This window comes from Grus americana, chromosome Z (assembly GCF_028858705.1).
Source record: "Grus americana isolate bGruAme1 chromosome Z, bGruAme1.mat, whole genome shotgun sequence".
NCBI classification, from domain to species: domain Eukaryota; kingdom Metazoa; phylum Chordata; class Aves; order Gruiformes; family Gruidae; genus Grus; species Grus americana.
Window position 1 is genome coordinate 79,584,950 of NC_072891.1, and position 25,788 is coordinate 79,610,737.

General features: G+C 38.4%; 1 protein-coding gene across 3 annotated transcripts in view; it reads left to right on the forward strand.

Annotated features, from left to right (window-relative positions):
- MSH3 (mutS homolog 3) overlaps window positions 1-25,788 on the forward strand; it is a 122,951-nt gene that overhangs the window by 79,562 nt on the left and 17,601 nt on the right. For all 3 annotated transcript variants that reach the window (XM_054809559.1, XM_054809558.1, XM_054809560.1), the window contains 5 exons: window positions 2,661-2,725; window positions 4,061-4,177; window positions 7,521-7,628; window positions 11,781-11,895; window positions 15,205-15,362. In XM_054809559.1, coding sequence (XP_054665534.1) covers window positions 2,661-2,725; window positions 4,061-4,177; window positions 7,521-7,628; window positions 11,781-11,895; window positions 15,205-15,362 — 563 coding nt within the window. The remainder of the gene's footprint in view (window positions 1-2,660; window positions 2,726-4,060; window positions 4,178-7,520; window positions 7,629-11,780; window positions 11,896-15,204; window positions 15,363-25,788) is intronic.

Sequence of the window (25,788 nt, forward strand, 5' to 3'; positions counted from 1 at the left end):
AGCCCACTGTCCCATTGAGAACCTAGGAAGCTGAGAAAGACCCAAGAGACACAGCAGGGAGCAGACAGGCAATGCTGAAAGTGAGAGAGAATGTGAGAAGGGATGAATTAGAGAGAGCAGCGTTTGATAAAGACCTGAAGTGGATACTTCTTTTGATGATGAGGTTGAGAATAGGAAACGTGGTTAAAGAGTTGGGGAGACTGTCAGCAAGGATGCTGAAGTCTAAGAGGAAACATGGAAGAGTGCATTTGAGTATTGTGTGAGGAAGGGAAGACCCTGAATTTGAAAGTTTTCTCTCAGAGAGGCTTAAGAGGTGGATGATGACACGTGCGTGAAGGAAAGAAGAGAATAATTGATCAAAGATAGGAGAGGATCAGAGGAAGTAGTCAGGTGTGAACTGGACAGGAGACTTTCAGAAACTACCAGTCACTACACACACATTTGAGAGAGGGCCTGTATAATAGGGGATGGCTCAGAAACCATTGCAGACAAAGAGATCTATCTTGATAAATTGATGAAAGGAGCTGCAGAGGTTATGGATCTCTGTATTTAATTACATCTGGTACGAGTATTTTAGAGATATCAAAAGAGGTAGTAGAAGAAGGGTTAGAGAAGATGGTCAGTGAGGCAAGGAAAGACACTAAAGGACTGGAAGTAATGGAAAGGGAATTGTATGGGAGAAGCAGAGCATAGGCATAACAAGATTTGAGCTCTTTCTTCCTCAGATCTGTATGGTATATTCTTCTTATATCGTTGTAGCACTCTGATAGATGTAGTGTTCAAGCACTTCTTCACAACAGACCTGGGCAGAAGCAGGTTTATGGTTTGCTGGTTCTGGAAGAAACAGAAGCTGCCAGGAAACTTGTTCTATGTATCTTCCCCACTCTGAACATGTTCAGGGAACAGACCTTCTTGGGGGAGAGGGGGAGGAAATAAATCAAACTATTTGCTCCTTCATATGTGCCCCCAAACCCGTGATTATGAATACATAGATTTTCAGTCAGCCCACAGTTTATTAACTTACATTTGTTAAGTTCCTGATTAAGATCCAGTTGACATATACCTTTTCCAAAATATGAGGTTACACCCGTATCTATCTTATCTTTTGTTTCCAGACCTCTAATGTAATTTGTAATGTGCACTAAACAGGACAGAAAGCTGTCCAGATAGTGATAGCATTGCTATTCTTTTCAGGCAGGATTTAGAGAGAAATTGCTATATTTGGCAAATGTTTGCTTCCTGCATGACATAAGCAGTGCTTCAGGCCCAGTTTATTTAATACTGCAATTATTTATCTAATAGGGCTAAGAATTAAAGGATGAAAAACCAAATGCTTTTGAAGAAGATTGCAACCTCTCTACTTGTTCTCACTAGCCACACAATCAAACCAGGCAATTGAAATGGTTGTGTCAGGCTGTTTTGAATTCAGTTAGTCACCTAGCATAGACACTAATGTGGTATTATTGTCTGTCTTCCTTCGGTAAACACAGCATATTTAATTATTTTGAAATAAAATTCAGAAAAAACTGTAATAGCAGCACAACAGCAACACCACTAGTAGCAGCAGCAGTTGACTCATTTTCAAATCTTTGCAGATCTCTGCTTCTAACCATTTTCTTGTCTTGTGTATTATGCAACTTCAGAGTTTCTACAGTACCAAATATTTTGGTGGTGTCTTGGGTAAATTAAGAACTAGTGCACTATGTCCTTGCTAGGAGTCTTGTGCTCATGTTAGGATTATGCTTCTTGTTTGTACTCGAAGGTGATTGCTGACTATTCTGGTGAGATGTGGAAGGCTTTATCTAAATCAGTATCCCATTGTAATGGGAAAACTTTGTCAGATGAGAGTTTTGTGGTTTTCTGTAAAGGTGATCAGAGTCTGGATTAATGTAATCTCTACTAGAAATTAATTTTCCATCTGAATTCTTTTATTTGTGAATGCCTCAATTCTTTGACATCCAGGATCTCAGGCTGGTGTTACAAAGATAACTGACATGAATCATATAAAATACTGCAACAAACACATAGTGTAAATTTCACTGCACTGAGCCTGTTGCCATTACTGCTGGTTTCCCCTGTTCCTTCCCTTTCTGACTCCAAGTTGATCCAAACTTGAAGCAAGTTACTGTAGATATGGTGCTAGCATTTAAGATTTTGAGCTATTGTCTGTGAAGTGTTGTAGGTAACTGTGGCTCAGTATGAATCACTGATCCTTAGGCAGGAAGGCACATCTCAATGATAAGGAGTAGCCTCAGTACATGTGGTATATAGTGTAGACTCCATGCAAATGCTGAATTCTCTGCAAGGCCTGGTCAGGATCAGGTAAGCAAGACTTACTAGCTTTAGTCTGGTTTTGTCTTGATAAGAGAGAGGTGAGGAAAGCATCTTAGTGGATGGAGGAATGGAAGTGCAGAGATGCAGCAGCAACATGATAGGGCACAAGAACAGCTCAGGGTAGGAGTTGCTCTTTTGGCAGAAAATGTGTATGTCATAACCCTCATTTCCAGGGAAAAAGAACATTAGTTTCTGGTCTGCTCAGTCTCTTCAGGCTAAATATGGTTTTCCTCTGATGCATGCAGATTTCTCGATTTATGATGATTATGGTTCTGTAGCCTTCCTAACTTTCCATGATGTGTAATATTACATTTCTGTTTATTTAGTTTATGATAGAAGTCAAGAATTCCCATAAATCATCTGTGCCATCTGACTGGGTTATGGTTAGTAGGTATGTAAAATGTCTTTGAAGTTTGTTCTATTTTATTATATAAGAAAAAAAAAGTGGTATGTGGTATTTTGGTTTTACAATTAATTACATACACATTCTCATAGCTTCATGTATGTGTTTGTGGTTTGATTATTTTTTTTAACCCAAAAACCAACCAACCAAAATTGTTGCGTTAATTTATTGCCATAACAAGTTTTGCTTAAAAGCGAACAAAATCAAACTGAAAACCTGGAATTTTTAAAACATTTATTTTTACATGGTAGATCCTTAATGCACTATATTACTTGCTTAATCTTTCAAAGTACATGTATTGGTGTCAAAACTACGGTCTTGATTCAGTTGTGCCTGTAGTTTGTAAATAAAAATCTTTCATAAAATTTTGATTGTTCTTATTCAGAAAGGTAAAGGTAGCTGTGCAAAATATCCGTGCATCTCAATAAACTTAGTGTATTTAAAATGTCATTTTATTTATTCATACAGACAAGCTTTGCTTGCTTGCTTTGGTACTTCGTGTTATGTAAGCATGACTTTAGATAGTTTTGGATGCTTTTTCTGGTAGGTGAAACAGAGGTGGACTGAATTATGTAATTGACTTTTTTCTTTTCAGTCATTTGTTTTATTATTTAAACAGGTTTAATACCTTAATGTTATAATGTGTAAGTACAGACACCTCTCATCAGAAATAGGCATAATCAAGGTGAACGCTGGACGTAATGTACTATTCACTTAGTCAAGAATTCAGTATTAAATGATTAGACAGAATTAAGGTGATGAAGGAAAAATTTCAGCTAATCTGGATTTTGTAAAAGAATGCCTGGGAATGACAAAGTGAGTCCTTAATGAAAACAAATAAATAAAGAGCAAGTGCCCCAAATGGAAACTAGTACCCATGCAAGACAATCTGTATTTAGTAAGTTTATTATTATCATTATTATTTAGTAGGTTTATCATGAAATTTTCTGTTTTAAAGTAGAATTTTTTTCTCGGAGTTCATTGTATATGCAACCAGTCACACAAAAGTCACCCATTTGTGCAGTGTATTGCTGAACAGAATTTTGTGAAATGCAAAAACTTCAGCAATACATACTACATTGTGAAAAATGTAGCTTTCTGAATGGGCAGTGGTACAGTAGCCAATCACTTTATTCACATTGGCATTCACATAAAGATCATTGGCATAAATAGATTTTGGTACCACAATAAAAGAACTGGGTTTTTAACATCCGTTTTCAAGGCTCATAGAGAGTAAGAAAACTAGTCCAATTTTGCATATAGATGGTGTAACTGATTGCTTAGTAACCTTGATTTCCTATTTGGCTTTTCTCTGTCTTCCAGCACAAAAGCTGTCAGCCGTTTCCACTCTCCTTTTATTATAGAAAATTACAAACATCTGAATCAGCTCCGGGAGCAGCTAGTCCTTGACTGCAATGCTGAATGGCTAAACTTTTTAGAGTGAGTTTACAAAATAGACTCAGTATTTATTATTTTATTTTATAAGTAGGAAAAAAGTTTTTAAAAAAGTTGATAATTCAATTATGTTGCCCACATTAAAATACTGTTCTTCAACTTAAAGCATTTGAAGGCAAGACATTTGCAGACTGAGTCCTGAGACCAGCAGTGATGTCTCTGGATTTTAAAATTTTGATGAAAATACACTATTAAATATATGAAGTGGCTCTCAAAATTTGAGAACTAATGAGTGAAATTGAATCTAGTACTTATATTATTGAAGTACAGTGTAACTGAGATGAGAAAAGAATTTATTATATGAGCTAACCAAATTCACTTTTAGTATGAATTGAGATAGAGTATGGCTTCACTGTTAAGTGTGTCATTACAAAAAAAAGAATGATAAATTGAGTACGGTTGCAATGGTACTTACAGTTTTCGAGTTAGGAATGTTCAGGATGTTTGGGCAGCCACTTGGATGAGTGTGATTATCCATACCCCTATATTTTCTGCACTAACGATGCAACTGACTATGAGTCTGTTTGCTAGAGAGTAATGGGAGTTTTAGTGTTCTTCACAACTGATACAGAAGAATTGTTTGTCTCAGATCAGAGTTTTGAATGGAGTTATTTGACTGTTTAGCCAAAGGATCTTTAAAATCATAGAATCATTTAGGTTGGAAGAGGCCTTTAAGATCATCAGGTCCAACCATTAACCTAGCACTGCCAAATCCACCACTAAACCACGTCCCTAATCACTACATCTACACGCCTTCTAAATACCTCCAGGGATGGTGATTCAACCACTTCCCTGGGCAGCCTGGTCCAGTGATTGATAACCCTTTCAGTGAAGAATTTTTTCCTAATATCCAATCTAAACCTCCCCTGGCACAACTTGAGGCCATTTCCTCTTGTCCTATCGCTTGTTACTTGGGAGAAGAGACCAACCCCCAGCTGGCTACAGCCTCCTTTCAGGTAGCTGTAGAGAGCGAGAAGGTCTCCCCTCAGCCTCCTTTTCTCCAGGCTAACCAACCCCAGTTCCCTCAGCCGCTCCTCATCTTGTGCGTCTCTAGACTTGTGCTCTAGACCCTTCACCAGCTTCATTGCCCTTCTGTGGACACACTCCAGCACCTCAATGTTTTTCTTGTAGCGAGGGGCCCAAAACTGAATGCAGTACTCGAGGTGCGGCCTCACCAGTGCCGAGCACAGGGGGACGATCACTGCCCTGGTCCTGCTGGCCACAGTATTTCTGATACGAGCCAGGATGCTGTGGGCCTCCTTGGCCACCTGGGTACACTCTTGGCTCATGTTCAGCCGGCTGTCAGCGAGCACCCCCAGGTCCTTTTCTGCCAGGCAGCTTTCCAGCCACTCTTCCCCAAGCCTGTAGCGTTGCCTGGGGCTGTTGTGACCCAAGTGCAGGACCCGGCACTGGGCCTTGTTGAACCTCGTACAGTTGGCCTTGGCCCATGGATCCAGCCTGTCCAGATCCCTCCGCCCTCAAGCAGATCCACACTCCTGCCCAATTTGGTGTCATCTGCAAACTTACTGAGGGTGCATTCGATCCCCTCGTCCAGATCATTGATAAAGATATTAAAGAGAACTGACCACAGTCCTGAGCTGTGGGGAACACCGCTTGTGACTGGCTGCCAACTGGATTTAACTCCATTCACCACAGCTCTGGACCCAGTGAAGCATACACCTGTCCAAGCCATAAACAGCCGGTTTCTTCAGGAGAATGCTGTTGGAAATGGTGTCAGAGGCTTTACTAAAGTCCAGACAGACATCATCTACAGCCTTTCCCTCATCTGCTAAGTTGGTCACCTTGCCATAGAAGGAGATCAGGTTAATCAAGCAGGACCTGCCTTTCATGAACCCATGCTGACTGGGCCTGATCACCTGGTTGTCCTGTATGTGCCACGTGACAGCACTCAAGATGATCTGCTCCATAACCTTCCCCAGCACTGAGGTCAGACTGACAGGCCTGTAGTTCCCCAGATCTTCCTTCTGGCCCTTCTTGTAGATGGGTGTCACATTGGCTAACCTTTAGTCAACTGGGACCTCCCCAGTTAGCCAGGACTGCTGATAAATGATGGAAAGTGGCTTGGAGAGCACTTCCGCCAGCTCCCTCAGTACCCTGGAGTGGATCCCATCTGGCCCCGTAGACTTGTGTGTGTCAAGTTTCAAATATATTTCTCACACTTCTGAACACCTTTGATTTTCAGGAGCCTGGTTATCAATTATTGTTTTACTTCCATGAGTTACAGACACATCGAAATTATTCTTCACGTGTTACAATTATAATTGACTCACTTTCACTTGTGCTTTTTTTCCTACTGCAAAAACTTAACAAGTTCCTTCTGAAGTTGTCTCACAGGACATAACTGATACCAAGGTTTGCCTCCTAGTAGGAAGCCAGCAATTCTGTAAATTTGGTAGAAACTAGAAAAACATTCCAATTCACCCTTCTCCAGATGTTGCTTTTCCAATGCTATAAAAATAGTTCTGTTAAATATTTTTTGTCGCTATATTAACCGTATAAGTTTGAGTAGACCTATTTTAACCTTTCTTCACTTAGATCTGCTGCTTTTCATGTTCATTTTGATGTTTTCAATAGTGGTGTATGATCGCAGCATACAACAAGGAAAGACCTGTGTATAGAAAAGTGCTTTTCCTCCCCAGCCTTCCATTTATTTATTTATTAAGTTTTGTTCCCCTACTGGTTTCATATTCCAGTTGTATTGTTGTATCTTTGAGACTAGGAGAGGAAAAAAAAGGAATCCTTGAGGACTATGAGGATGAACTTTACTGAAATCTGTGTTCTCCTGGTAATGTCATTATTGTACTGGGGGAAGCTATACCATAAATGGATGCTGAATTCTTGAATTTTCAGTTGTAGATACCATATTTTCTTGAAATCGTAGACAAGTCCTGTGTTCAGGCACTTCTAGTTTATTTTTTTTGACAGTAACTTATGGTTGAAGTGAATTGGCAGTTGGGATTCAGTTGCCACTGTGATAAACAGTAGCATTTTTATAGACCTCATTTTGGCAGCAGGGATCAACTGCAGACCCTTTATATGCTACCTAATGAATTTAATTTTGCCTTCTTTTTGTGTTTAAAAATAATTCACTGTTACAATGGGAGCATGAAGTCCGCCTTGATTAAGATTGTGTCTTCATATTGTAAGTTAATACACTGCTGGGAGATTTGAATTCAGAGTAATTTAAAGGCTGTAGGAGCCCTGTGAGAAGCATGCATGGGGTATGTTTTGACAGTACATTTGTATCTGTATGAAATTATTTTTTTCTCTTTTCTTCCTCCTGCTATTTTTCCCTGTTTTGGTATAGCCATTTCAGTGAACATTATCACCCTGTGTCTAAAGCGATTGGTCACCTAGCAACTATCGACTGTCTGTTCTCATTGGCCCAGGTGGCTAAACAAGGAGACTACTGCAGGTAATAAATTTTTAATTTTTATTTAGGATTTTATAGGGAATTATAAGAAAGCATTTAAAATAAATTTGATTTAATATGTGGACTATGATAAAATGCATTATTAAAATTGTTTACTGTAGTTTCAACTTAATCTGATTTTGCAAAGCAACAGTTCTGGGCTTAATGCAAATCTGTAAACATTGCAGTTCGAATTTGACAACGTACGTTTGTCTGTCTATTGTTTGACCTGAGTCTGGTAGATAATATCTCACAAACATAAATATATGTTGGACTTTGCACGGAAATTTTTTTTCTCCTCTTTTTTTTTTTTTTCAGCGAGGTCTGAATTTATAATGTCTTTCTAATACCTAAGATTCTAAGGTGTATGAGGTATGTTTTGAAGATGTATTTCGGGTAAATAATAGGTAAATAATAGGTAAATATTAATGCCAGCTTCCAGAGCAGTGATGATGCCAGATGTGTTAGATCTGATGAACTGTGCACCTCCCTCTGCCCAAGACGGGGTACTGCAGCCTGTGACTCTGGTGGTGCCAACGCTGTCCCCGCTGCTCTCTGCAGTTGTGGTGGTTTAACCCTGGCTGGACACCAGGTGTCCACCAAGCCACTCTATCACTTCCCTCCTCTGCAGGACAGGGAGGGGAGAAAAATAAAATGGAAAAAACAACCCCAGACTCGCGGGTCAAGATGAAGGCAGTTTAATACAGGAAAGGCAAAAGGCTGCACGTGGAAGCAAAGCAAAAGCAAGATTATTCTCTACTTCCCATCAGCAGGCAATGTCTGGCTACTTCCCGGGAAGCAGGGCTTCAGTATGCATAGCAGTTGCTCCGGAAGACGAACGTTGTAAAAAAACCCCCAAAACCCGAATGCCCCCAATTCCTCCCCCTGTCTCTCAGCTTTTATTGCTGAGAGTATGGAATATCTATGTATGGAATGTAGTATGGTATGGAATATCCTTTTGGTCAGTTTGGGTCAGCTGCCCTGGCTGTGTCCCCTCCAAAGATCTTGCCCACCGCAGCCTACTACTGAGCAGGGGAGAAATGTTGGAGAGACAGCCTTAATGTGTGCCAGCACTGCTCAGCAGTAGCCAAAAAACTGATGTGTTATCAACACCTTGCTGGCTACCGATACACAGCGCAGCACTATGAGGGCTGCTGTGGAGAAAATTAATTTGATCTCAGCCAGACCCGATACAGTGGTGAGGAGGCATGAACCCTCAAGTCCTTCTTCCCCAGAGGCTGGCCCAGAGCTGGCTCCTGAGGTGTACACCCTGCAACTCGGGTCTTCCTCCTCCTCATGAGCCCACATCTCTTACACCCACACAGAAACAGTCAGTGTCACTGGGGTACCTTCTTCCATATTGTGATGTCTGTGTCCCCAGAGACACTGGATGCTCACTGAGCCACTGCTTCAGCTTGCTGAGTGCTGTCCTAGAGGCCAGCACTTACTGTTTCTGAAGTTTACTGTGGACACCCCTGCAAGGGCTGTTGGTTTCCAGTCCTCAGCTGTTCCCTCGGCCAGAGAGTCCACATACTCTCTTTTGAAAAGTGCTGTGTGTAACTTTTTAAATGTCATTGTGGGGCTACACTGCAAGTGATCAGGCAATTGCTTAGGAATAACCATATGAATTAATAACATTTGAGACCTGTGGAAATGCAGCAAATCATGTATTAAATGTATGTGGATAAAGGGAAATCAACTTACATATGCTTCTGCATTTATACAACATTAAAGATAATATTGATCACTTCTGGACTCTTGGGATCTTGTGTGCTGCTATCAAAATCTCTTTTAAAGTAATTGCTCGCTTATTTCTGTATACTCAGATGAGAAAACAAACTGAAATCTGATTAATTCACTGTGTGGAGTTTAAATAATTCACTGAATTTTAAAGAGAGGCTTAGAGCTTATAAACTCATAGGAAGAAGACTTCTCAGTGAAACTTCAGCTGCAGGGAAGGTGTCAGTAATTAATTTTGCAGGGCTACTGAAGGAAAGATGGAACTTTCATGTTAACTAATTGAAGTATTTTGGAGGAATGTTTTTTGATTGTGAGGATTGTTTCATATCGCCCCACCTGAGGCATGTAAATGAGTCATGAAGTCAGGAGCACAGGTGCTCCACACAGTTATTGGAGAGAGGTAAGCACCTCTTACAGTTCCCAGGCATCTGTGTTGGGAGACTCATCTTTTACACAGGCAATGTACGGCATCGGGCTCTCTGGCAGCAAAGAAAGATACCTAGCTGGTGTAGGTAGCCCAGAGATCATCATCTGATATTTGAGTATCCACTCTGCAGACTGTGAATTTGTTAAAGGAACGCAGTTGGAAAGGTACTATGTGACTAAACATTACACATTCCAGAGCAATTTACCTTTTTTTTTTTTTTACTTTTTTTTAATTCTCTCTTACTACATGACACATGATTGTCTGATTGTGGGAACACAGGGCAGGGAAGACCTTTTGAATGACTGTGGCTGAGACCCTACTTCTGCAGGCCTCACTGTCTGAAACCAGAACAGGCAGTCAGAAAGGCTTATGGCATCCTGATACCACATCCTGTCTCACAGTTAAATGTGTGGAAGCTCGACAGTTAGGAAAAGGCAATTATTTCCAAAGATGAGGGCAGAATTACAAAATGGCGAATGGAACATTTAGCTGTCATCTCTCTCTTGAATGCAAAGTGGAGAGGTACAGGAGGAAGTGCTTCTAAGGATGTGCTCCTCCTTTTTAAGACCATCACATTACAGCTCCAAACAACTTACCTATTCAGTAAAGGGAGGGTGCAATTTCCTTTCTTTGTCCCCAAGGCCTAAGATTCTGTCTGTATTGGTTTCATCTCAGCTATACAACTGCTGGAAATATCTTCATGCAAAAAAACTCATACCATTATCAGCTTGCACCCCAGTGCTTTGTGTTCCTAATATGCCGTTTATTTTATCTCCATTTTCCTTTCAATTGCATCATCATTCTTCGACCCAAGAAAAATCATGCTCCTCGCGTCTCGTCTTCCATCTAAAGTCCATCCAAAGTGTTAGTTAATTTCCAGTCAAAAAAATTCTGTGGCTTTATTCCAGTATTCTCTTTTTCTCAGCTGCTGCCACCTTCCTAAATTACTGCTCTTATTTCAGAGTGATTATACTTCTTGTGTAAGAAAATGTTGCTGAGACATGAAACCACATTTACCTCTCTATTGAATGCTGCACTTCAGTTTGTGATGAAAAAGTAAACTTAGGTTGCAGAGAACAAAAAGAAATCATAGTCATAATTGAGTGGATCATGCTTCTTTTGCATTTTTTGCTTTGTGAAGATCACACAGCTCTTGAAGGTGGAGCTTTTCAGACATGGAGATATGTAACATAGAATTATACATGTTATATTAGTAGACATGTAGACAAATTTGTAGCTAAGATGGAAGCATTTGAGACAAAACTTCTTTTTACACAGTTTGGAGATGAGAGAAAATAAGTAGTATCGATCTGGTTTGCATATTAATTTCTAAAAAGGTACTGTCATTTCAGTGTTTCAAATTAGATAGTAAAGCTCCTTCTATAGACAGTTATTGTTTGATGACTCATATGTTTGGGAGTTGCTGTCAGATTATGAGAGCTGCTGATGTTTATAGGAGAGTTACAGCTCTGTCATACTGTGGTCTTTGATTTGTATTATTTAATTTGTTATCAGTCATAATATACATAGTTGGACAATCTTCTTTACTCCCCATGCTCCGCTTAGGACTTAATGCTGTAAAAGGCTGGACCAGTTCATCAGCAAGATCATTCTGAGAATATGAAGTGTATCTGCAAAAGGCAGCACTTTGCAGAAGTTGGTACAGTGGTGGGAAGAAAGCAGACTGTCCTTCAGTTTGGGGGTTTTGCTACTGCTTGTTTGTTTTGTAGTTCTTAGTAGTTCTTTAGAATACACATAAACAATGGAAAACATGCCCCAGGTAATGAAAAAATGAAGAAAATACTCTAAAATTTCTTTATCTAATCTGCTACTATTTTTTGTAACTGAATGAAACCAAGGAAATCTTTAGAAATATTTGACAGCAAAAAGTAATTTTTGTCATTTGTATTTTTTCACTCTCCTGCAGATTTAGTTCTAAATAATCAGTTACAATAAACATCGAAGTTAATGTCTCTTCCTTTTTGCAGACCAACTGTGCAAGATAATCGGCGAAAAATAATTATAAAAAATGGGAGGCACCCTGTGATTGATGTACTACTGGGAGAACAGGATCAGTATGTTCCAAATACCACTAACCTTTCAGTAAGTACTGAGATACTGTTTGAGTGTCAAAATCATTCAAGGGAGGGAATCTGGGATATGCATTTTGGCGAGGAAGTTAAAATAAATAATTTGATCATACAACTGTCTACTTGGTTGCATTTCAGAGAGATATTGCTAGACGTGATCATATCTGTTTTGTCCTTTTTCTGATATCTAGCAACCAGACGCTCTCTTTACAACCTTGTTCAGAAAAGTGATCTTAAAACTAAGAAAATAAAAGTTTTAAGTGGTTATTTTTGAAAAACAAAGGAATAATTGCAGGTTTTTTAACATTGTCATCAGAAGGAGTCTGCATTTTGTCATAACTTTATCTCAAATTAGTGGATTTTTTTAATGTACAAAATAGCAACAACATACATTTCTTTGTAAATGTTGCAGGCTCAGTTTTCCAAATTAATTCTAAGATAGCTCAGATATTTTTGGGGGTATTTCTCTACTTTGTGTTTTCCTTTCTTTCTGAAAGTATTAATTTCATTCAGCCTTTCTTAATCTGACAATGCAGACTTGAAGCTCTGACTCTTCACTGTGTAGTATCAAGTACGTGCTCTGTAGAATGCACATTAGTTGTAAGAAGCCTTTCATATTAACATATGATAAAGATGCCCCATGTGTCGCTTGCAGGCTGTATGTTACCCGTAAGTTTCCTTCTGGCTGTTGTTTTCTGCAATAGAGAATGGTGTTGAGAAGTAGTAAGTCTATTACTTGCTTAGTATTGTTGCAAAGAGGTAAAAGAAAGCGGGTGGACTACTACTTAACATTTTCTATGCAATATTACCTGAAGTGTATGACCTAGATTACCTAAATTTGCTACAAATACGCAATTACCACAGGTAGGAAACATTGCTATATTTTACTTCACATATCTTGTTTCAGATAAGCATATTTTAGTTTGTTTCCTCCTTCTCTTTTTCCTGAAAACCTAAAATCTGTCTTTTAATTTACATGTCCGTTTGACTTTTTTCTTGCTAAATATTTACCTGTCTATATAATTTTGAAATATATTTTTGAAATACTACATTTCTGTTCTTAATATAAAAAATATGCTTGCAACTTAACTCTGAATATGTAACTGTATTTTCATACAAGTAAGTATATAAAAGGTATGAAAAACATGTCAGTGTGGAGCATGGGCTGTGATAAACACTTCAAATTTGTATGTATTTCTCTGGAAATATTTTTAAACATTGTTCTATACTGAACAATGATACAGATATTGCGTACTACTTCAGGGAATGTTTGCAAAATTATTTGTCAACTCCAAACAAGCGACAGATGGCATTTACAAAAAATTCAGCATTTCATTCAGTAATCATCATGCACTTTCCCCTGTTAGCCCCATTCTTATGTTGGCTTTCTAAATACCGAATATTACAAAATCAAGTGATCGTGGTAGAATCATTTTTTTCCTCTACTGTTAGAGTTCTCTCTTTTTTTGAGAGAGGTGGGTGGGAACCCAGTTTATTAAAATGCGTCTAGTTTTAAACTGATGTGTTTGAATCAGCAGGAAAATGCATCTCCTGTCATGTTTTCAGCTGAAATGTTGTCAAATATCTAACTTTAGGAAAAGCTTTCTCACCGTGCCCTGAAATAAACATCTTATTGTTCAGTTCCCCCTCTCTTTCCCGAATATTTATGGATTCTTTTAGTACTTTTAACTTCAGCCATAAATTCCTATAAGATGTTAGCTTATAGTTGCATGCAATTATAAGGGCAGATGGGTTCTCTGGTCTGATGTTAGAGCATATGTTCCTTCTGAAAGCTGGCTTTGCAAACCAGCCACCAGTCTCACAACATGGTTGGAAGGACCCTGGAGGGATACCAAACACATGCAAGAAATTTGTGGATTCTAACAGATGAACTCATTCTGGTTTTAAGTATCTATAAATTCTGTTGTGTTGAGCCAAATGGTGGCCCTGATGAAGTTTTAGTAGCAGTATTGAAACTATACCTGGGAGACTAGAATGTTACGAATTTTGTTCTTGTATAGTCATATGCATTATATTACATCCATCCTTTATTCCTGATAATGACATTTTCTGGGTTTTGACTTTATTGCGACTTCCTTATGGATGCAGTTTTCTTAGCAAAAGCTAAACAGCTTTTTACATATAATAAATACTGATTGCCTATATCTTCTGTATGATCTGGATTATGACATAAGTGACAGTCCTATATGAATCTTATTTACCTCCCTATTAACAGAATGAAAGCCCAATCAAAAAATGAATCTGTAAAGATAATTATGTTTATTCTGTGGAGATTTGTTGTTGTTGTCACAGTGCCTGATCAGTTCCAAGTTTCCTAAGTAGTGTAGCTAATTTTCATTATGCACAGCTTGTCCTTTCTTACATGCCCCTCCTGGAGAGCAATGGAATATGCTGACTTTTGGTTAGTTCATCAGTTGTTGGATTTCATTGTATGTACCCAATAGAAAGGACAAGTCTAGTTGTCCGAAGTCGTTGCATAATGTAATTTCCTAGTCTTGATGCAGGCTATGAGAAAACTTTATAGATTCATTGATGAGTTTTAATTTTGTATTAGCAATTGTCTTGCACCAGAAGATGACAGTTTTTTTCTGGAGCCATAGACACATAGCAGTACCATAGGGAGTTTTACAGCTGAGATGAGCTCTTGCATCTGATTTCATTTTCTGTAAGATTTCAGTGGTTAGATATACTGATCAGTCAGAGATTGGATACAATCTGCTCACAATATCTGTGAGGCAGTCAAGTATTGCCAAACTCAACAATGACTTGATTTCTTGTTGTAGCCCATCTGTTTGAATGTGCATATGTTGTACCAAGGCAAGCAATTATGAATGGGTCTAGATCAGGTCTTTGTCTTCTCCCCACCTGGCCATGAGAACTCTAACTGGAGCGGAATCCAGATCACAACTGAATTAGGACAGCACTGGCTATGCTGAAAGCTGATGAGTTTCTCCTTTTCTCCAAAGAAAATAGCACAGAAAGTTCTTGGAGTGCTTTCTTGGCTCCTTGGTGGAAAAAAGGAAGGTTCCTCCTCACTCTGTCCATTTTGCTCAAGAGTAACGAAAGTTGATTGTGATGCTTCTCTCTCACCAGCCTGGAGAGGTCTTAGGAAGATTTACCCATCTGAGACTTCATAAAATCTTGAAAAGTGAAGGTGATGAAGGAAGCTTTTAACCTAGAAACAGAATGTTTAATCCTGAGGGCTTGTCCTTTATTCCTCTAAGCACATACACACACCAGGCTTTCTTGAAAAATAGCCATGTGCAGGACAATATTTTTGACCACTGTTTTATGTTTCCAGGGAGATGGTGAAAGGGTCATGATAATAACTGGACCCAACATGGGAGGAAAGAGCTCTTATATAAAGCAAGTTGCATTGATCACAGTCATGGCACAGATTGGCTCTTACGTTCCCGCAGAGGAGTCGACAATTGGTATTGTGGATGGTATTTTTACCAGGTAATCTTTCAAAATTTGCTGTATGTTTATGAAAACATTATTGTAGTAGAGAGTGTGTGTGTGTGTGTGTGCATTTAAAAGTATAATTTAATTTTTCACTTAGAACTTTAGAATTCATACTTGATGTTTCCTTTTTAATTTTAAATACATGCATTGGTTGTTAGGTTTTGATTCTGATTTTCTGGTAAGCTATGGTACTTGTTTTGTAGTCTTTGAATCTTTAAAGGATAAGAATGTTAATGTGTCTGTCTTGATTAAGATCCAGATATCTAACTTCATCTGCCCGAATGGACATCTCAGCCAAATTTATTCTGCTGGGTGATAGCCAAATGATGTTTCCCCTAAAATGAATGCTGTCACCTCTAAAAATCAGGTCACAGTTTGTGCTGTGCAGCACAGTTGTACATACAGTATTTGAGACTGAGAATTTGGACTGCACATATTCTGTGCTTATTGTCCTTTGCTGTACTATCAGTCTCGAACACACTTTACTTCAGGTATTTTAAAAAATGAATAATGGCAGTTCATTTCACTTAGCATGTCTCATTGTTAAGATAGTGCTGAGTAATTTTTGAAGACTATCAGTGCAGTCAAAACTTTTGTATTTTATAGTCTAATGTTACTAAGGATTATCTAGCTGGTTTTTCCCCCTTTAATCTGTTCTTTAATCAGCAAAAGTTCTGTGTTACTGATGGTATTTGAGATGGATAATTATTTATGGTTATAATTTTCATAACAATTATGTATCTGTGGTAGAATTATTTTTTCTGAAATTCTAGTTCTGTGATGGCAGAGTGCATTTCAGAGTTAACTTTTAACAGGGAATCTAAATACTGCTCACGTGGGATTGCTTCATCATGTAAAGATGTTATGTTCCTATGCTTCACTGTGTCATGACAAAAATGAATGAAAACGCTCTTTGATGCACTTTGGTGCTAAGCAGTTGAACAAATTAGAAAACAATTTGTATTATCTTTCAAAAATTAATTGGAGCTGAAAATTCAGAATGGTTACTGGTTTTCCCTGCCCTATTTTGAAAGTAATTGACTGGTTGATTGGATGAGCGTTTCTCAAGGGGATATGGAGATACAGAAGATCTTATTTACTTTACAGAAAAAAAATATTACAACATCATTAACCATTTGAAGATTACTTTTGTCTTCCTCTGTGTTTTGTAGGTGAACTTAGAGTACTTGTGTTCACACTGACTTAATTTCTAACCATACACACATAAGTCTGTTACTCTTAAGTTTTGTATCCCCTTTCCTCTACTTTTACTTGACTATCATTGCAACAGGATTATTTTTGCAGAAAAAAATTAGAAAAGTGACACAGTCACTGGGAGTGCCATTTTGTTTTATGCCCACTAAAAAGTGAAAAAATTGGTTCTTGTCCTCCACAGTCTGAAAACCTTGAAATGAATGTATCTGAGTTCCACCTGTTCCCCAGTGCATTTCTCTGATTCCACTTAGCTTTTCTCCACATTATAGGTATTCTTCACATCTGTTCTGATAAGTGCAGTTGAAGGGAAAAATTATGCTTTTAGATTTCAAGCCAACCAGACATGGAGTGTGAACCAAGAGTGTGTTACTTACTGACTGTGAGGTTTCAGACCATTTAATTTGGAGCCCAGTCAAATTCTAACACAGGGGATTGATTTCCCCCCTTCCCCCCTTGTCTAAATTAGCTTTGGAAGCTCAGCTGGATATGCCATTCTTCATTTAATGTGAAATATGTCAAACACCAGATGAATATAGTAAAGAATTACTTAAATTCTTCTAATTGTGCTTGCAATTAAGAGTAAAGTAATTGACTCAATATTAATCAAGAAGAAATTGAAAATACATTATTGAGATAGAAACAGCCATGCATTAGTTAAAAGGTTAACAGGAAGCAAAAAAAATCTGAGTTTATGTATTGCATTCCTTCAGAAATCCAGGATGACCATTCAGTTTGTAAAAGATTATCAGTGGAACTGCTTGTCTGTGCATCTGTTTAAACTTCTCTCTTCTGTATAGAGTAATTTGAGAGAATCGATTGTACTGTTGGGACCGGCATTAACTGTTTGTGATATTAGAACTTGACCCAGTTGTAGCTTTCCTTCCAGTACAAATGTTTAGAATACTTGCGTCATATTTTGCTTCAGCCTGTGGAGTAGAGGGGCCTTCCTTGCTCTATGTATCCAAGTTGTCATCATCTGTGCTCCCCAAGTGGGTCAGTTGTCAGTGCTCTTTTCTGTCCTGCTGTATTTGATTGTCAGTAGTCACAAAGTGGTCTTTAATCCCCAGTCTGGTCCTTGCCTAACTCTGGCTTCATTTTCACCTTCTCCAAATCATGAACTTAACTCTCTGCAATGAGGAGTAACGTATCAGATTCTGTAGCTCAGAGGCTCAAGGTGTACAGAGACTGGCCAGGAAGTAGGCACCTCTGGTTTGGTTGGTTTGGGTTTTTTGGGTTAGGGTTTTTTTTTTTTCAGGGTTCTGGGAAAGGTCTTAAAGTATGTAAGTCTGTCAGGCCAGGTTAATGTGGTGTTACATTCGTGCTGTTTCTTAGCCCTAGGGAAGTAATCATTAAATAGTTTGTAATGCCTGGTTGGAGGAGAGAAACAATAAATTCAGCTGCCACATAACGTCTTACATTGTTTCTTTAATACTCTGGCTGAACATACATTTATAAAGCCTCAGAAAAAGTTCTCAGCTTTTGCCAAGAACTCTTCTCTGGTAGGGAATGAGCTTGAAGAGATCCGAGATCTTCTCAACTCGCCCCTGATTTTGCTATTTATTTTGTTTTCTTTTTCTGTGTTTTCTTTTGTGGGTTGTTTTTGTTTGTTTGTTTTCAATAGGATACAGCTATGCAGACCTCCTTTCTGCACTGCCACCCCAGGCCACAGGTGTCTTGCTGGAAAACGGGATATTTTTTTGTTGATAACTTTGGTATCTTTTTAATCTTTTCAAAACATTGCATGGGAAGATGTCAGTTTCCAAGTTATTTTCATCACTGCCATGGTGTGGTGTTTTCTAGATGCTGCCATTAGCATAGCACCCCTGCTGTGAGGGATGCTTTACAGGCTGACTCTATGAGGAGTTCTGTGCATAAGGAGCACCAACAGTTCTGCTGCTTGCTAAATTTTTTGAAATACTGGTGCTTTATACTGCAGTCTCTTTTTTGTTTGTAGACTGCATCTTTGAAGTGTGAATTTATATAGGTTTAAGAGATTAACATTCGTGTAGGATTTGTATCTTGTGTTGTAAGTAGGGTTTCCATGGAAATTGAAAGGTTGCTACTATGGTTATTCCTTTGGATCTATTTAGTATTTCTGTATTATAGCTTCTCTAAATTGACTTTAAATACTTCATTATATTAAACATTTTTAAAGATGCAAAATGAATTGTATTGCTTACAGGTACAGTGAAAATAGGAGTGATTCATCTTCATTACTGGGTATTTAGACACAATATAGTGCTAAGGCTAGTCCGTACGTTTCACAGTAGTGTTGATCATTTCATCCTAAAGAGGTGGAAAGAGAGAAAATCTTCCACTGCATAATGTCCCTAAGCCGAGATGATATGCTGTTACAAGTCTGTAAATTGAAAATTTGGGGGTGGAGGGGTGGAAGAGTAATTTCCTACAGTACCCTGCTTGTGTTATTCACTTCTTAAGGAAGTCTCTGAGAGCTCCTATGGACTGTCCCAAATCTTAGCATTTCTTATGTGTAAAAACAACCTTGCTGCTTCCATTGCTATGATTTTGTTCCTAATCCTGAGATGGGGGTGCTAGATGTGGTGAAATAAACAAAAAGTTTGTTTTATTGTTTAGGCACTCCAGCTTCATAACATCGGACTGAAAAAAACACTAAATCATTCTCTGCATTTCTGTATTTTTATTTAAAGCTATTTTTAGAATAGTTTTGGAAAGGTCAGTGTCCAATCTATATTGACTTTTAATGGGATTTGAGTACTTAATTCTCTGATGTTTGAAAATTCCCATTCAAGTTTCTCCTTGCAGTAAATGGGTTCAATTTTTGCTTTAAATTACCCTTCAATTTGTGTTAATTCTTCTAATATAGTTATTCTGATATTTAAATTAATATATTTCACTGTGTGTTTGTGTAGAAAGACAAAGCAAGTGTGGACATGCACATATGGAGGAACTAATGAAAAAAATTCTGCTGACTTAATCATGCGTTCAGAAGAGATGATGTTTAGCTACTGAAGACAGCTGACCTTTAAAGAGGTCCTACTTACAAACAATTATTGATATGATTTATTACAGCTAGAAAACTTCCTGTAGGTCACCAGTAGCTCTTCCTGAGGGTCAATTTTCAAAATTGAGAGGGAGAATGTTATAACAATTTGAAGGTAAAATATGTTCAAATAAAGAAGCCAATTAATAATTCAAATTACTGTATGCCTTGTATTCAAGATTTTAAGAATCAGTTTATTGAAATCACAAGCTACCATTAAAAAGAATATTGTGAAGGAGACCAACTCCTACCAACTCTAGACGATGGTAAAGGGACAAAGAATTAGTTCCTTTGTAGAGCACTTACTTTCCTGGCCCTCTCTTCGTGTGTTGAAATAAAAGCTATTTCACTTATTTCAGTGATCAGATGTATGCACAGTCACGCTATGGTGACATAAATCTTCCAGTGAGGTTTTATACCATCAGCCAAATTGGGCACACTATTAAAGGTGCAGCTTAGCTTCAGTTGTCTAAACTAATACATTGCATTGTGCTTCAATTGCATTTGGAAACTGCCTCTTGCAGCTTATGTGCTGCATGCTTAAACATTAAAGGAATAAATAGAAGCATCAGTAAGATGCATGTAGATTATCCTCTCATGCACTTCATCTCTCCTAAAAGAGTTATCTTGTTGTTTACTGATTCTCGATATGTCTTTAATCTTCATGATGGCAAAGAAATAGAGTTTGAATTGCCTATGAAGGATTATTAAGAAAATGGAGGGGTGGAGGAGGTTGGCAATACAGGTTAGCAGGTGGTAGTGGTAGGTTGTCTAGGTAAGCAGCAGTTTAATTCTTTCACTTTATGTAAGACATACAGTTGCCTGCACTTCAAGGCAGTTGTCTTGGTATAGGTTCTGTGCATCGCATGATCTGTATTTAGGTGTACAGAACTTTGTCCTACATTTTATCCTTGTAACAGATGATTTAAATGTATTTTTAACATGGAGGGCACTCCTCATTGCTAAGTCTATAGTTAGGAGACACTCAGTTCGAATTCTACTCACTTAGTTCGAATTCCACTTTATATCTGAAAATGTGGAAACAGATGGTGGTTGCTCACCTCAGCTAGGGGATGGTTTTGTTCTTCTAGCTTGTATTACGTGTCTATATACAGGGTCTTACAGACAGACATGGCCACAAGTGGAATCCTGAATCTGTTCTAGGGTTTAGGTTACATAGCTATTTTGGTATTTTCTTGTTTGTCTTTCTTCTTTGTATAGTGGTTTTGAACATGTGTAATAGTTGCTCATTCAACTAAAACTAGAATGCAAAAATCATCAGGCAGCTGATCCTTACGTGTCTGTTTGGCATGACAAAGTTGTAGAGCCATATAAATTAGGCTCTCTGACTTCAAGCTGTTGCCGTCATACAGTGACTTGATGCTTCTGATTGATTCAGCAGAAGCTGCGTCCTGCTGAGGTACTTCCATGTACCTCTGGCTTGCATGTGGTCTACTTGCATTCACAGATGTGGAAACCAAGAGAGAGCATCAGGTTCAGGCTGTGGTTCTTGAAGGTGTCTTTGAAGGCAGTCTTCAGATGCCAGCTCAGAGACCCACCTTGTTGCCCTTCATACACGGGAAAATTTTGTGATCTTTGGGTCTATAAGGAGAGGGAGAAGGCAGAGGAAAGGATGTTTTCTACATTGGTTGAGAACTGCTAGCCTCATCCAACACTGAAATAATGAGGCAGTTTCATCCCCCTCGCTGCTGGCCTTAGTTGGGGCATTTTATTTCAAGTCCAGCAGCTGAGATCCAGTTCCAGTCATGCACCTTGCCCAGGAGTGGCAATTCCGAGTTGATCAATGTGTTTGGTAAAGGGAAGGAATTTTGATCACTTCAAGGGACAGCAGTGCTGCTAAGAGATTTGCCAACTGAAGATCACCTCCTGCTATTGAAAATTTCATTTCAGGACCTACCCATGTGAGCATCAGCTATGTCCTTGCAGCTGTTGCAGGTGGTGACATAGTTCAGGGGACTCTACTCATGCCCTCACCTGCTCGATCTTTCTAGAGGCTAAAAAACCATCTCTAAACAGGCCGTACCTACCCTTGAAAAGACATCCCAAGTGCCTGCATTGCTCAGTTTACCACAGGAGAGTCAGTGAACAAGGTACCACTAATCAGTCCCAGACCAGCACATCACTCCAGCCTGGCTCTTTTATCCCAGTTGAGCCTGCTTTCTTGTGACAGAGTGGCACTCTGTCTTCAAGGTACCCTAGTAGCACCCACCTTCTTTCTCTTCTAAGGATAGGTGCAAGGAAACCAAGCTCCTTCTATCTTCTCAATTCTTTGGACAAAGTGGCCACGCATATTTTCAACCCTTTGCACAAGTCAGCCAGTCAACTTACATTACGCATTCCAGTTTAAAGAAGAAATGGCATTATTTATATGTATGCCTGGCTTAACATGGTGACACTGATGAGATTAAGTCTCTTTTTGTCAGTAGGAAGCTGCTTTAAAGGCCAAGACGTTTCATCGCAGAGTCCCTTTAAGTGGGTAACTCAATGCGTTATACTGTTCTGTCAGCTGGTGGCTGTGCTTCCCTTACTGCCTGTCAACACTTGCTCTGCTACTGCTCAGGTGGTATCTTCAACTGATCCTGAAATGCACAAAGCTGAGATGTGGGCCATTCCACTTAAATTTGTGAACATTGCACGCTCACGTGGGTAAGAGCTTGACGTTAGATCTAAAAAAGCAGTATTTGAATGCCTGATTGACTGATGTGACTGGCACTCCTCATTTCCATCATCCCATGAGCAGAAAGACCTGTGTCAGTCACGTGCAATTGGATCCACAAAGATGGAAGAGGAAAGGGCATTTATGTATCCCGAAGTGACATTTCTTGTATGAGGTACTGCAGCCATGGTGGATCCTTTTGCCCATGTTATTTCTCAGCCTTGGTAGTTGGCACCTAAAAGACATTTTATTGGTCAGAAAATAAGGGAAAGTTTGTGGCTGCATCTCTGTAGGTTCATGCAAGAATGCAGAATGCATGGGGGTGTTGGCTTGTTCACATAACCCCTGCAAGGACTGCAAGTATCTCTGCTTCTGCAGGGTGTGTGCTAAGAGGTCTTTTCCTATCAGTGTACATTACTTTTTTGGGGTTTTTTTTGTTTTCCCTGTGCCAGAAAGATCTCATGTATTGTCAATGGCGTGATCATCAGCTGAAGAGCACAAACATGAAATGCAGAGGACACAGGAGAGTGTAGATAATATGTTCTTTCTGTCAGGTACTCTTGCTGTGCACAGCAGAGTGTGGCTATTCCTCTGCCAGGGTGAAAAAGCAAACTGGGGTCAACTTATGACTGGCATATTGCTCTCCCATGTAGGAGAAGTACAAGTTTATTTCACCTACAGTTGCATATTACAAAGAAAGAACTGTGACTGGGTGTAGCAAATTCTTACATTTGATACAAGGGACCTTTAGGAACAACTAAAGTTGTTTCAAGGTCCTTAATCCTTACCTTGTCTAGAAGATGAGAAGATAATCTGGAAATAAATGCTGTTAAAGCTCAGAGGATGGTTTAGGGATGAAGGATTTCTTCAAAGTAAACTAAAAAACCCAAAAAACTCAGCCCTTATAAATCCACATTTCTTTAAAGGCTGTGCATCAAATGTGCCATAATGCTTTCTTCTCTATGTTGTATTCAAAATATCTGTTTGTCTGATCTCTAAATGGTGGAGTTGACTTTCAAAAAGATTGGGTCTTACAATAGATATATTTTGGATATTACCTCCCTAAATACTTTAACAGCTATTTAATTCTGACAACCTGACAAACTCATATTACTGTTTTGTCAAGAGTGTGTGGAGCTGAAAGAAACTAGTAGACAAACCTCACTATTTTCACTCTAAACAAACCTTTTTTTTTTTTAAACTGGATAAAATGTACGTATTTATGGCATCATCACAAATTTTAGTATGATTAAAAATCATGATGGAAAGCAAATACTTTGTTAACACCTGCAAACATTTCAGCAATCAATTTTGGATGTTTGTATTTATTTTTTCTTTGCTTCATTGGAATGTCACCATCATAAAAATTTGAAAGATATTTACAATTGCAAGTTTTACTTCAACTGATGAAAATGTTCCAAGTCTTGTTAGGAGTACCTTTTATAAGAAATGTTGAGAAAAGCAGAAAGCACAGGACAGAGTGGTATGTGAAGCAGGAAAAGAGAATATTTCTGTCTGAATGGAAATTGAGTGGAAGATGTTCTCCAGGTGCTTTTCACAATAAAGTGAAATCTGGGGAAAATTACTTAAGAATAAAAACAAAATAGTGCTTGTAAATATAATGGAAATTAATGTTCCATTTTTGCCAACTGCTGGTGGCAAAAAAACCTTCCCAGCTTTTTGTAACTAGGCAAATAACGTTGCACTTAATTTCATTCCAGCTTTACCAGTTGATCAGTAGAAGGGAGCTGTACAGAAGCATGACAGAGGGGTAAAATTTTTGTATTTAAAATGATAAGTAAGAAGCTCCATTATTTCAGAGCTCCACTGCAGAAATGGTGCTATTTGCACAGCAATAGGCAAACTAGGGTTGAAAAAGGGAGCAGTTTACTACCAGAATGCAGCTTGTTATATTCTTTGCTACTTACGCATTGCTTGGTTCACGGATAAGCTGCATTTGTAAAGAGACTGCCCAGGAACTCACTTGCTTGAAAATGATTTAGAAGCATTCTTCATTAGAAATCTCTTCCTACATAGTGATTTCACTAAACATGATAAAGAAATAGACATCCTTCATCCAAAGCTACTCTGTACTTAATCTTGATTTCTGACGGGGCAGCATGCTGATGACATTTTAAAAAGGTTAGTAGTGTGCAGGAAAGACCTGGGGAGCTTTTATGTCTTAAATGGGCCTTTCCCATCTTGTTGTTAGTCCTTTATTCTCTGAGTGGAGTATGATGGTACTGCTTTTTACCCCTTGAGGGTTTTTTGTTTGTGGGGTTTTTTGTTTGTTTGGTTGGGGTTTTTTAAATCTACTGAAAAATCTTTTCCTGAAGTTACTGCATTATTACCATTTCAGGATTTCTGTGTCTTTTTCAGAGTTCTTGTGCTGGCCACCACCTCCAAAATTAGTCAGATCGTTGGGCTGGACTGACATAGGTTTTGTGCATTCTTATACTTAGCAATAATAAGTTGTCCTTTATGGCAAACGGTTCAGTAATTTGCCAGAATAGCATATAGCCTCTCATTTTTATCACATGCAAACTTTGTTGTTCTTAACTCTAAAGACCAGTTACCAAACTAAAAAATTCCTTGCTTCAATTTATTGCTTTATTAAGCTTTATTGATTTCTTTGAGGCTTACAGTGTAGGATTATGAAGATTAGTCTCCCTATCTATCCTAGAAATATCGGTTAAATCAAAAAATCTGGCATGAAGATTCAGCTAGTCAGCTTCTTCATACCCATAAAAATCTAGGCTATGAAATTCTAGTCTTGAGGTGACAGCAGTGTTTGGCAGGGCAGTCTGCAGGCATCCTGTGTAATGCAGAAATCACCAGGAGATTGAGTGTTGTATAGAAACTGTGGAGGAGTTTCTCTCAGCAGAGTAACTTGTCTGTGTGTTACCTGGTTTTGGCCAAAACTTTGGTTGATGCCTTGTTGGGTTTTTTATTTTTTAGGTTTTTACACCTGAAAATAAATGTTTACATTTAAGTCATTCAGATTTTCCTTTGAACAAAACCTAGATTCTCTCAATTTGCCTGTGCAGTTAGACGCTGAAAGATAAAAGTCAGAAAATTTAAAAGCAAAGGTACTTTTTCACATCTTTGTTTATTCTATATATATATATAGTAGTATATATATATATATGTAGTAATACTGGTTTTGCCATATACATTAAATTAATGTATTGTGCAGAAAGTAGGGAACCGTTCATACAAAGCAATTCCACATGAGAATTTTATATACTGATATGCTAAACAAGTATTGTTTGTATTACTCTTAGAAAGGAACAATAACAGTCAGACAAGCAGAACTTGTTAGCTGTCAAGAACCCAAACCTAATTTTCAGAAATGTTACTTCCTTATGGCAGAGTAATTTATTTCGTTTTGTTCTTGCTTAATTGTGTTTGTGTTTATTGCCAGAATAACAAAATTAACTTAAGCCTTTCATTTATGTTTACAGTCATATTATGATACCTCTGGGGTAGATTATTCCTAGCTTTCA